Raw genomic sequence first — 13,109 nt, forward strand, 5'->3', positions numbered from 1 at the left:
TAACCAGTAAATTAGGTACACAACGAGTGCGCGGTACATTCCTCTTATCCGGCAGTCTGGCAACGCCACGTACAAACACACCCAGGTACTGGTTCCGAGTGACCGTGTGTGCGTGAGTGGGAGCGCCTGTATTGGTGTGGAGAGCGCACAGAGCTGTCCGCCATCTTGTCAGCCCGTGTTCTCTCAGCCCGACTGCAACGAAAAATTACAATTTTAATCATAAAACGCGTTTTATGCTTAATTGAAACACCAGAAAGTGCTGCAGTACACATTTGCCCACAGCCAGGAGTTCGCGTTAAGTACGCAGCGCCAAGATAAAGGGGTGAAAATTGCATTTGAAAGTGGAATTGTTGGTGCGAAGAAAAATTTTTTGCAGCAAAAAATTCCCAGGTCTGTGGTGGCGTAATAGTGTGTGTATGTGTGAGAGGCAGGCCAGGGTTGCCGAGAAGCCTGAAAAAATGTGTTGAAAAGAGCTTATTTTAATGTCAAACCGGTTAAGTTTTGCTTAAATAAGTGCGAATCCGTGCTTTTTGTTATGTACGAGGTCAACGTAATTTTTCTGTTTCGAAACGCAATTTTATTTGGCCCGTTTTCTGATTCGAGGTGAGATGACAACCCTGACCATGGGAAGGGTACTCAAACAACAAAAACCAAGTACGTTGCGCGGCGCCACTTTGACGTTTGAATCGTCATCAGACGGTTGGGTAAATTTGTTCGCTCTCGTCGCTCTCGTTTTTTGGCCCCACTGTGCATGTGCCTGAGTGAGTGTGTGTGTGTGTGAGCCCGTGACGCATTCTTGTTTTGCATCAAAAATCGTCAAAGCAAAGAAACGGAAAATCTGCCAAAGCCGAAAATGATTAAATGCCAAAAATCAAAGGGCAGTTAAAATCCAAACGACCCTGCATGTGCAACTCGAAACGCAAGTGTATGTGTTGTGTGGGGGCTGTGGGGGAAGGAAGCGAAGAAGTCGCAAAAGAGAATCAGAAAAAAGGGCGAGGGCGACTGGCTGGAAAAAAAGAAAAAGAGCGGAAGGAGAACAAGAGAAATCATAAAAACGCCGGCAACAACGATTCTCGAGTGCCCTCCCCTCACATAAACACACCCACAAAGCGGATGACAAACAAAACGCTAAAAGAAATTCCAAACGCGCTCCCCACCAAAAGTTCATTTACACGGAATTCGTAATTTGTTTTGTTTAGTTTTGTGATTTGTTTATCGGTGACACCTCCCTCCGTTCACTCCTAATCCTCGAATGCATGTGTGAGTGTGTTTATATTGCCAAAAATGTTCCAAAGTGCTGAAAAAAGTCTGAGAAACCGAGACAATCGTTTAATTGGCTTTAACGGAACAGATGTGTGTGCTTTCCATACCAACAACAGCTGCCGCTCACTAACAACAAAAACAACGACAAAAAACAACCTAAACCCCAGAATTTCATACACTTCAAATAAAAAACGAAATAGTGATCTACACCTCGGATGTTTTATTTTGTTTTTACTTAATTCGCCTCATAATTATAGACAGTTAAAAAGATAATCGTTAAACAAATTTTGTCTGTGGTTGCCCAAGAAAAAAATATTAACTTTAAATTTCAAGGTTAAAGGAACTTATTTATACAAATTTACAAACCTTACAAACAAATCTTGGGTACTAAAATGATTTAAGTAAAAGAAAATGATTTAATAATTTAATTAAAAATGTATAAAGTGAACAGCTTAGATGGCCATCAGAAAATTATTTTTATGCCCTTTTTCATATTATTTTTGGTTAAGATAAAAGCTAACTTTGTCTGCAATATGGGTGGTTTTATCGCCACATGAAGATAAGAAAACGTTCCTTAAACGATTTTATTTATTTTGGAATTAAATTTAAATCTGTTAAAAATTATATTCACTCGACAAGGTTTCAAAACCAGTCGCAAAAAGCTTTAACTCTTTAATTAAATACCGCCTGCCCGCCAGAGTTTTAAAATCGCAAAATCAAAGTCAATATTAATTTGAATAAATCAGTGAATCATATTTTGAAAGTTTATTTAACATTTAAAAACCCATTAATGTTTATTGGTTTTTTGTCGTGAAATCGTTAAGAAAAGTGAGACACAAAATCTGTGAATGTAAAACCCAAATAATACCCATGACTCACGATTTGAGTTTGTTTGGGGCCAAAAAGAGCAAGATAAATGTTCCCTGTTTTATGGCACATTTTGGCAGCACTCCCAAGGTTTCCCTAGCCAGAGTCCACTGTGGCTGTGCTCTGGAGGCAGAGCCCCTGTGGGAAGTGGACGGGCCTACGTGCGATGTAAAAGTGGCCAAGTGGGGCTGCAGATGGAGTTCGTTTGGCTTCGCTGGCTGGTTGGCTGAATAAACTGAACCGCATGTCTGGCTCTTTTGGCTCTTGGCTTTTACCTCTCCATCTGAATCTCCAGCTGCCTTTGCGGTGGTTCAGCCCCTCGTCATTATATTAAGTTTTTTTTTTTCTTTTTTCTGTTTTTGCGCTTTTTTTTGCTTTGCACAATTTAGCCTTCAGTTTCCGGTTATGAAGGAAGCAGCAAACGGGTTCGGGTCCGGCCTTTCTGCCTCTTTCCTGCACTCGCAATCGCGCTGTAATGTGCATTTAAATGCAATTTCTGCTGTGCGTCAATGTCGACGAGTCTGCAAATAGCATGAAAGCGCGCCGAAAATATAGGAATCATATCTCACGCTTATCGTCGAAGTAATGAAAACACAAGTCAATCATCTCTATTTTTAAACATTTCTTGTTTACGTTATGAATATCACTCTTATCAACTTGATTCTGAATCATTCTCATGTCATGTTAAAATGATACTGGATCGTCATGTTTTGATGTAAAAAATGATTAAAACTATAATATTTTATTTCCTAATGTAATGTAATTAGTTAGAACTATCAATGTAAAAAAAAAAAAAATAGTTATAATTTTATAGACCTTTCGAGGATATATTATGCATAATGTTTATACTATAATATATTACTATAATGTTGTAACACATCTATTGTAAAACACCTTACTTCCTTAAAACCTGTGTAATATTGAGAAACATTTTTAAAGAGCTACAATGTTTACGATAAAAACTAGAAGAATGGGGTGTTAGGGACTGGTATTTACAAATGTGTTGCAAATTATTTTCTACCAGCATGTTGAACACCATTCAACTGGTAGTCGTACTCGTATGTATTCCAGTTTTGGTGTTTTCATGCCTCTGTAGCTCAGTGAGCGTAACGCCTGGAAACGCTTTGCTCTCGTAATTAACCTCTCGACCGGCTTTCTGCCTGCCTGCCCGCCTATCTGCTTACCTGGTCGCTTACCTGGCCAAACCGAACCGACCCATCCATCTATCCGTAGCTCGCTTAACCAGCGGACCTTTGAGCACGGTTTCTCGAGCCAACAACCTTCGTGTTCCACGCCATGCGTTTTCCCCGCGGGTTTTCTTCGTTCTCAGCAGTTCTGCCAAAAGGTGTCTCTAAATTTTCTATTAATGTTAGAGTAGCAGCAGGCTAATCGCCTTGAAAATCGATGAACATTATCTATTATTCCATTGCATATGCGTTCCAAATCAAGTATTCAATCAGTAAGCCAGTCGTCATTTAATTTAAAGTCTATAGTGAAGAAATCTAAAGTTAAGAATGACTCACGTACTACTTTCATCATTCTTTATTTTAAACTGGTTGTTCAAATTTAAAGTTTACTAATTCAGGAACATTGTACGGACATTTGACGTTATTTTAAAATTATTTATCGGATCCATCGCCGGAATTTATACTTTTTATATGCGCTGATGATTAAACATTAATGTTACACAATGTTTACTAATAATTCGCAACCATTTTTACTTTAACTAAGAGCTTTTCACTTATAGTTAAGATTAATTAGGATGAGTTTTTGCTCTGTGTTCAACCACCAATTTAAAACCACATGGGGGTTTGAGAACATGTTGGCTTCGATGATAATTAAAGTTGAAGTACTGCGCACTTTTCACAGTTTTCTATAAACACCAAAGTATATACTCGTATCATAGCAATTCCAAATATAGAAAATCAATATTGATTTGCTGTGATTTCAGTAGTTTTCCCCTATTTATTATTCCTTTCTATTTCGTTTTAAGATTGAATGTCGAATCACTATCAAAGACATCAAAGGCATAGTCTAAAATAAAATGTTTGATTTAATTTTTCTTAGTTTCACTTCTAGAATTGGAATGTAGTTTCGTCTTTTGAAAAATGTTTTATTAACGTTGCAATATAAAGTAATAATTCTGAGTGACATTTGATTTCATGATTCCATTTAGTCTGACATCTTTTGTTTCATTTCCCAGCCGCTCTTCCTTCAATATAAAGTTTAGACATTTAGAATTAAGATTCCAAAGATCACTGATCTCAGTTTTTTTTTCAGCATCCAGCGGCGATTTGTAAGGTTTCTACCCGCTTGTCTTGTACTTTTTGTTCAGGTTCGATGGCTTGTCTCTGCAGCTTTGACTTCTTTTGTCTCGGCGTTCTTTGGCTTTTCTTGTTTCTCGTTTCTTGTCTCCGCTTCTTATCATTCGAGCGTGTTTCCAAGTTGGACCAAAAAAACGAGTTAGCATTTAAGACCTAAAATGGCCAAAAACCAACGACTTGCTTGGTGGAGATCGCTTGAAAGAACAACAAAAGCAAACAATAACAAATTCCCAGCATCGTCATTATTTGCAATTATCGACAGTTCGCTTTTGTGCGGTTTCCTCCTTCTCCCTCTCTCTTTTGTTTGTACGCTAAAATCTTGGACTTCGTATTCGTCTGCGGGCTTGAGATCAAAAACCTTTACTTCTTGGTGTTATTGAGGTGTATCGTGAGGAAAATGTCGATATGATAAATTGAAAAGAATATTTTGAAGCGTATCTTAACATTAAAATATCTAATTTGATACTATTTTACATACCGATAAATAAATCGTTATAGAAATACATTATATTTGAAATACATTATATTCTTAAAAAGTAGATTATGTCCGAGTTGTTAACCAGTTTGAAATTATTAAGACATTTGATATTGTTGTATACTTAAGTAAGTTCAATGTAATCGCAAATTTTTAAGCCTCATATGGCCACAGTGACGACCAAAGGTTATCCAAGGGGAAACAACATACATAAATTCTTAATGTTTTCGAAGGTTTAGACTGGAGTGGCTTCAGTAATGCTCGAAGTGTATTCACTGGGTTTTAGCCTTAAAGATCTTTCAATGTCTTCCCACCGTTCGACGGATGAATAAGTAAAAATAAGAAACATAAACAAAAGTGTCACGTACACTCCTGCACTCACAAATACACGAATAGCCAAGGAGCCGTGGTGAATGCGTTAGTGGGTGTGGAACCGTGAAAAGGGGGGATTTGTGGGGCGAAGGGAACTGGCAAATGCTTTCAAAGTCATTTCCTTCTTTCTCGGAAAACGTAAAGAAAGCATAAACAAACAAAGAAGCATTCCACTCGCAGCTATAAGTTGGATAACTTGTTCTCCCCAGACTTATGTACACATATGTACATATGTACATATTGTAATCATAAAATGCTTGCGTTCCCGGCCGGAATGGAAATCAATACGTGCGAAACTAATCAAAAGCTGAAAACAATGTCATATTTCCCCGTCATATTTCTCTATATATGGTATTGTGTATAATTGTACCGAATCATTCTTTGAGCATTTCTCCATTTCTTCCCCGATTCGCTGGAAAGTCCAGCAATTCGCCCCCGATTTGCGCTTATCTTGTTGCTCTTCTCGTCCGGTTTTTTTCTTTCGCCGTCTCTGTTTTCTTTCTCTGCCCCAATAATTGTTGTTTCGCTTAGCTCAATAAGATTATAGTATTCCTACGCAGTTGTTTTTGTTTCGTTTTCCATACATTTGTGTACACAAACGTGCTTCTTTGATTTGCTTAGCATGCAAATTTGTGTGAATTTTTTTTCAATCGCTTGGTTAGCGAACAGTTGTGGTCAAGAAAATAGCGTTGAAATCGATGTCTGCATTTATAATATTCTGAATTTAAGTTAAAAATCACAAAATGAAATCAATGGTTTCCTTGTTATTAAATATTTGATTTACATAGAAAATATTTATTAAAAGTGCAATGCTGTGTTGGTAAATTGACAATGTATTTTGTATACCTACATAAATCGAAGTGAATTTATTTGTTTATTGTTTATTTTTTACATGTTATAAATGTTTGACTTAATTTTAATGTAGAAATATGGTTATAAAAAAAAAACAATATTGCTTATTTATGTACATAAGTTTACACCAATTTAGTGTGAGAGAAAATAATAAACAATTAATGCGTTTAAGTTTAAACCTTGAAAGTAAAGTGCTATAATTTTAGACGCAATTGTTTTCATGCGATTGTTTGTCTTGGTTTATTATTTTTAATTATTGCGATTTTGCTGCGCTATCAGCATTTGTATTTGTTATTAACGACGGCGGTGCCAAGCGGCACCCAAAGCACAAAATAAAAAAACAGAGGAGAAGAGAGGAGCGGAGAAAGAGGCGGAGAAAGGGGCGGAGAAAGAGGAGGCAGAAGCGAAGCGGAAAGAAAGCAACGAACGATTCACTTGAACTGGTTATTCGGCGAGCAGATTTATTTATTTTGATTGTAGTTTGTTTTTATTATGGCATTCGTTTGTGTGAAAGGGAGAGAGCGCCAGTGCATGTGTGTGTGTGTGTATGGTATGTGCGAATGCATTTTGGCTGAGAGCACGTGACAACGCCCATTTATGACGTATTCCTTTTGAACTTTAAACTTATTGATTTTTTTGTGTCTAAATTGCAGGTCAAGTAACGTAACAAGAGCCGAAACAGATAACACAACAAAAGAACACGAGCAGCAGCAGCAGGAAGTGCCGAAAGAAAAGGAAACAAAAGCGGCAACGGCTTCACATTGGACATGTCATGTCAGCAAGCCTCCAAATTCCATTCAGCCACCGCAACAGCCACATTAGCCAAGAGCACAGCCACCAGGAGGATTGCCACAACTGCAACTGCATCAGCAACAGCAACAGCTACTGCAGCAGCAACAGCAATAACCATAGCAACAGCCACAGCAGCGGCCACAACAGCAGCAACGCTGACGCCAGTGGAGAGTATTGCCGGCAAGACGACGTCCGAGGACTCGGATCCCTATGCCTTCACAGAGACTGTGGCCGTCCTTCCGCCCGTTTTATTCAAAGCACAGGTAAGGCATTCACCATCTAAGTTTTTAAAATTACTTTAAATAAAATAAAAATATAAGCTTGAATATTATAATTCCTATAGTCAAAAATTCATCACATCTTTTCCTATTGTACTTCAAAAACTTGTTATTTATGAGTCTTTCACAATAATTTTAATAATTGTCAAAGTTATGCTAATTATATTGCAAACAAATTTTGAAATTGAAATTGCAAGAACGATTGGTATTAATTTGAGAACCTGAACTTGAAAATAAACAGGTTCATGAGAAAACACGCTTTTATACAGCCTTTTATAATTGGTTGCATTTATGCAACAATGCTTCATCAACCCCCTTTTAACACAATTGTTTTGTTTACCTTTTGCAGAAACCGAGAGCCCGCCTAAGCGACAGCAATAGAGGCAGCAACAAGAGGCAGACGGCAGCAACAGCTGCGGCCAGCAGAAATGCGAATCTGGAGGCAAAGGCGCAGGCGTCTTTCTGGAACACAACCACAACGAATTTCCATCATGTCACGCAATCTCAGAGACAGTCAGCATTGTCGCCCGCGTTGCAGTTGCAGTTGCCGCTGCAATCCCAGTCGCAATCGCAGCCCTCGCCGAAACGGGCCACCAACGTGTGTATTGTACGCCCGCAGCAGCAGCAGCAGGACAAAGTAGCCAACTCGGAGTCCTGCCAGCCGCCGGCAGCACCGCCCCCGCTCTACGCTCACACTCCGTCGCTGTGGCAGACGCCGTTGCTGCTGGAAAACATCCAGAAGCAACCGCAGCAGCACCAGCAGCAACCACAGCAGAAGCAGCAGCAGCAGCTGCAGCAATCGCAGAAGCAGCAACATGTCCAGCAACAGTTGCTCCAACAGCAGCAGCAACATCTTCTGCAGCAACAACAACTACAGCAGCAGCAGCAACTTCTCCAGCAGCACCAGCAACATCTTCCGCAGCATCAACAGCAGCTCCTTTTGCAGCAACACCAACAGCTTCTCCAGCAGCAACATCAGCAGCAGCAGCAGCAACAGCAGCAGCAAACCGTTGCCATTGCGCTGGTCAGCCCGCCCACATCGCCCGCCTCATTACCTTCGCCCACTCTGCCGCCCGCCACCGCTGCAGTGACGGCCATGGTGGCTCCGATCTCCGTGTCGCCCAAGGGTGGATTACCTTTGCCGCCATCAAAATTCCATTATAACACACTGGCGCAACATTTGCAAAAGGTTGAATGCTTAAAGAAAAAGAAAACCTTGCCGCTGGCCTGCCAAAATAACAACAACAACAACAACAATAACAACACCAAGTTGCTGAACAACAACAATGTGTTAGAGTCGCTTAATAAACCGGTGTTGCAGGGCACGAACTACAATCAGACACAGCCGCCACCGCTGATGGTTTTTAATACGGGTACAGTTGCAGTTCCCGTCCAGACTCCCCAGATTGCTGCTCCACAGAAACATTCCACCGGCAACAGCGTGGATGACAGCGATCTCAACGAGATACCCGTCAACGTTATCTTCCGAAAGCCACCAGTGGCGGGAGAAGCGGCGGCGGCTACAGCTGGAGGTTCAGGAGCCGCAGTCGGAACTGAGCCAGGAGCGCAACAATCTCGAGGAGCGGGTGTGAAACTGGTGACTCCTCTGACGCCGCCCACTCCGCCAGAGATGCCGGCACCCCCATTGCTAGCGCACTTGCAACCGAAGATTCCCACATCATGTGTTCCAGCTTTGACACCCAGCTTCAAAGTGATGCCGCCAGCAGTTCTCAGCACCAAGTTGGCTCCACCGGCTGCCCCAAGCTCAAAGCTCCCGCTTCCGGTAGCAGCAGCTTCAACGAACTCTCTGGAGATTGCAGCAAAAGCTGTTTTAGCCACAACAACCTCATCAGCACCCGCATTAGCCAAGAAAACTGAACAAATGTCTTCCAAAGTGGCCAATACCAATGCCGCCGTTCGTCAGGCGTCCGCAGCTTCAAACGGCGGCAGAAGAGGCATCACTTGCATTAACAACAATAGAAACAACGGCATCGCAGCAAAGAAATCGCCCCCAACTTCCATGCCGCCTCCCCAGGAACCGACTCCCTTGCCAGCCTTAAACAAGGCGGATTCGGCTCATCGCCAGCGTCGCCGCAAGCCCGCCTCCAAACGCAGCTCGGCAACTTTGAGTGAGAAAGAAATCTTTCCGGAGGACTCGCCCTACTGCCTGCAACAGCACTGGCTAAACTCTGGCTCCAAGGATCACGCCTTGGACTCGCCTCTGTCGCAGAGCAATCGGCGTGAGGAGCGGATTGCGGTCCGTAAAGGAGTCTTGAGGCGGCAGGCATTGCAGCTGCTGTCCACTAGATCGCTGCAGGAGCTGCCCATGCGAGCGGCGAAGCAGCGGCTGCAGTGCGTCCAGAACATGCTTATCAAGTACCAGGACCATGCCGGTCAGCAGCAGGGAATGTAAGTTAACTTGGCTTTCTAACTAAATTCCAATAGTTCAAGTTTTTTGTTTTACAGTGGAATTGGCAACCGATGCCTGGTGTCCAGCTGCAAGCAGCCCACGCTTAGCATGGCGGCACACTGTGAGCGCCACATCGTGAACAACGGCACGCAGCAGCTTTTCCAGCCCTGCGTGGCATGGCGAATGGATGGAACCGCCTGCAAGGCTCCCGTCTTCGATTTGAAGCACACACTGGCCCTGTGCAAGGAACACAGTCACCTGCGTTCCGGAATGGATGCAGCCCGCCCGGCACCGAAGCAGGCGGCTGCCAGTTTACCTGTTGCAGGAGTGGTCACGAATGCGCCCACGCTAAGTGTGCCTGTAAAGCAGCAGCGCAAGCGTAAGGCGAACACAAATCCCGTGTCTCGTCCGCAGAAGCGTGGCAGAAAACCGGCGAACGAGCAAAATGTCACCCAGGTCAACAGCCAGATGAACACTCTGCCGGTGATTCCGTCGGCGGGAATGCAGCGCAAGAGCAGCACCACCTCGCTGGAGTCCATTGCCAGCAACTCGCACTCGTCGGCCACCTCGCACTCCCAGCTGCCCTACACGCCTGCAAATGTATCCGTTGCGGTTCCCGCCGTTCAGAACTTGCCCCAGCTGTCCATTCCGCCAGCGCTGGCTCCACTCAGCGGTGATTTTCAGCCCAAGCAGCTGCTTGAGCCGCTCTTGGTGCCCAAGTTGGAGGTGGATTCGTTGTTTAAATTCGAGACCGAGCAGCCGCAGCAGCAACACTTGGATCCGGGTCTTAATTTGTTGTCCAATGCCAATATCAAAGCAGAGGAGATTAGCCAAATAGTCGCCCAGTTGGCAGCTGCCAGTGGCGACTTGCCCCAGCACAACAATAACAACTGTAGCAATCACAACAACAACAACAACAACAATAGTGTGCACTTTAACAATAATAATAATATGAACTATAGCAACCACAACAACAATAACAATAACAATAACCAGCACAGTTTCCCCTCATTCAACACGGCCTTTGGCAACGCCATGGGCCAGCCAACAAACACAATCACGCACAATGGCCACGCAGCTCCCGCTGTCCTGGCCAACACGGCGGATCTGCTCGGCCAGGACATGTTCGGCATTTGCGAGAACAGCTCGGCGTACGCCAGTTCCGAGGACACCGGCCTGGGCGGACTCAGCGAGTCGGAGCTGATAGGCGCTAACGATGCTGGTAAGTTTTCAACCCGACTGTCTTTTAATAACAACTGCATAACAATAGCTAAAAGCTTTGAGCTTTGCATTTACCGAGACAATTAAGCTTCCAAGTGTACTATTTATCCAGAATTCTAATCGTGTTTTTTTCTCTTTCAGATGACATAGCATTGAATGGAGCGCACTTGCTGGAGGAGCACGATCTGGTAAATGTGTTCGACACGCTGCCGGACGATGCCTTCAACGAGCTGTTCCAATCCGGTGTGTATTTTACCACAATTTTACTTGTTCAGCTTTTCATTGTACTAATCCATGTGTGCCTCCGCTGCCACCGCCACCGCCATCGCCACCGCAATTGCCATCGCCATTGCCCTCGCCTTGGACCTGTGCCGATGCAGTGCAACAAGCCGAGTGCGAGGCCATGGACCGGGCACTGGAGATCGCCGATAAGAACCTCAAGTGTCTGCAGCAGACGATCGGCGGCTCGGCGGACAGCGCCTTTCTTAACGATTTCCTGGACGTGGGCGACGATCTGCTGGCCGATGCCGTGATGCACTCACCGAACACGTCCGGCATCGATGCCGCCACACTGTTCGTGGACAGCAGCAGCGGTGGCGGCAATAGCAGCAGCAACGGCGCCTCCGACATCCGGGGCTTGGTGCAGACCTAATTCCGGCATCAGGTCGGATCTAGGGCCTACAGAGTTCACTGAAAGAGATTTTGCAATCTAAATTTCCCTTTCACTTTCGGGCAGCTTTCGCTAAGAGTTTCGGTATTTTCTTTTTGGCAATTTTTCACCTGCGATTCTGGTTCGGCACAATCTTCTATATGCTGCTAATATATAGTTATGCATTAATGTGAAAAACCTAAAAAAAAAAATTACAAAAATTACAAAAATTTGAAAAAAATGTCCAAAAATATTTAATTCAAGTAAAAGAAACAACAATAAGAAGTAAATGTATATGTTACGATACACAGAAACATAAATATGTAAATTCGCGGGAAACTGTTGCATTACATTACTCTAAACGTAACTTAAATTGTTAGTGAACCAACAAAGGATTGTAGAGAGCAGCTTTATTATACATATAAACGAAAAACGATAGAAATACACCAGAGCAAACAGAAAAAATGAAACCGAAATAGTAGGAAATCTAGCAACAAATTTGAATTCTGAATTAAATGCACGAACGCGATACATTGAAGAGTTCGTTAACCTAAGTAAGCTTAGAATTTGATTAAACATTTTGTGAGCGCATTTACAACAAGCACACCTTACACTCAAACCAGAATTGCAATCAGTTTTGAGAAAACAAGAGAAGCAGAAGAATTTTTGTTTGGCTTGTTCCTGGTTTGCACATAACACTAACACTAATACACACACACCAACACCTACACACACACATACAACGTACAAGGGACTAGTTTGAAACCGCGAATCGTATTACTAAATATATATACAACTATATATACTTATATATAAAATATAACTATATATACATAATACTACTTAAATATATCTGTACACATACGTTTAAGTGTAAGCTTTAATTTAAACCAACCCACAAACAAAGAAGAGAAAAATCAACAACAAAAAAATCAACAGAATGTAAAAGTGTATACTTGATTTAATTTTAAGCTCTTTTATTTAGCCATTGCGCTATGGCCGGAAACTTTGTTCGATTTTAATTTAGCCTAAAACATTTTAAAAGCAAAATTAGGCTGACCGACAACTTTTGAGTTTTTACCTTGCGTTTGTCTATCTAGATTCTGTAAATTAACAAATATTAAATAGAATATAAATGAAATGTAATTTTCTTTAGTCTAGTGACAAACAAACACATATAAACCGAGATATATTTATACAACAAAACACAAAACAAGCAAGAAAACTGTTACGCTTTAAAATACGATATATACCACTCCCTGGAGCCCGATCCCAAAATCAACGCCCACTAAAAAGTTCAGACCCCAACCATTCCATTCCCATCCATTGTAAGTTTTCATTTCTCATCTGTCACCTGGCATCTAAGCAAGTATTAAATGAATTAAAAACGTTTAATAACACTAGATAACTATGTATTTGTATATGTATCACGCATCGACTTTGCATTATGTTGAAGCACCCATCGCACTCTCTCGAGCACCGGCATCTTTTATAGGGATTTTCGTTTGGGCCGTGCGGAAAAAATTAAAGGAGCAGAAAGAACTACTTTAAACATAATGGAACTCTGTAATATATGATATATGATTAACTCCCACACTCTCACTCT

At 42.2% G+C, this 13,109-nt stretch overlaps 1 protein-coding gene across 1 annotated transcript; it reads left to right on the forward strand.

The window, feature by feature from the left end:
- Positions 1-193: 193 nt before the first annotated feature.
- LOC108139190 lies at positions 194-12,906 on the forward strand. Its single transcript, XM_017261818.2, has 7 exons — positions 194-390; positions 6,807-7,208; positions 7,573-7,965; positions 8,176-9,632; positions 9,690-10,855; positions 10,996-11,097; positions 11,235-12,906. Exons 2-7 carry the CDS (start codon positions 6,921-6,923, stop codon positions 11,504-11,506), a joined length of 3,678 nt encoding a protein of 1,225 aa, XP_017117307.1. The 5' UTR covers positions 194-390; positions 6,807-6,920; the 3' UTR covers positions 11,507-12,906.
- The last annotated feature ends 203 nt before the right edge of the window (positions 12,907-13,109 follow it).

This window comes from Drosophila elegans, unplaced genomic scaffold (genome assembly GCF_018152505.1).
Source record: "Drosophila elegans isolate 14027-0461.03 unplaced genomic scaffold, ASM1815250v1 contig_476, whole genome shotgun sequence".
Taxonomy (NCBI): domain Eukaryota; kingdom Metazoa; phylum Arthropoda; class Insecta; order Diptera; family Drosophilidae; genus Drosophila; species Drosophila elegans.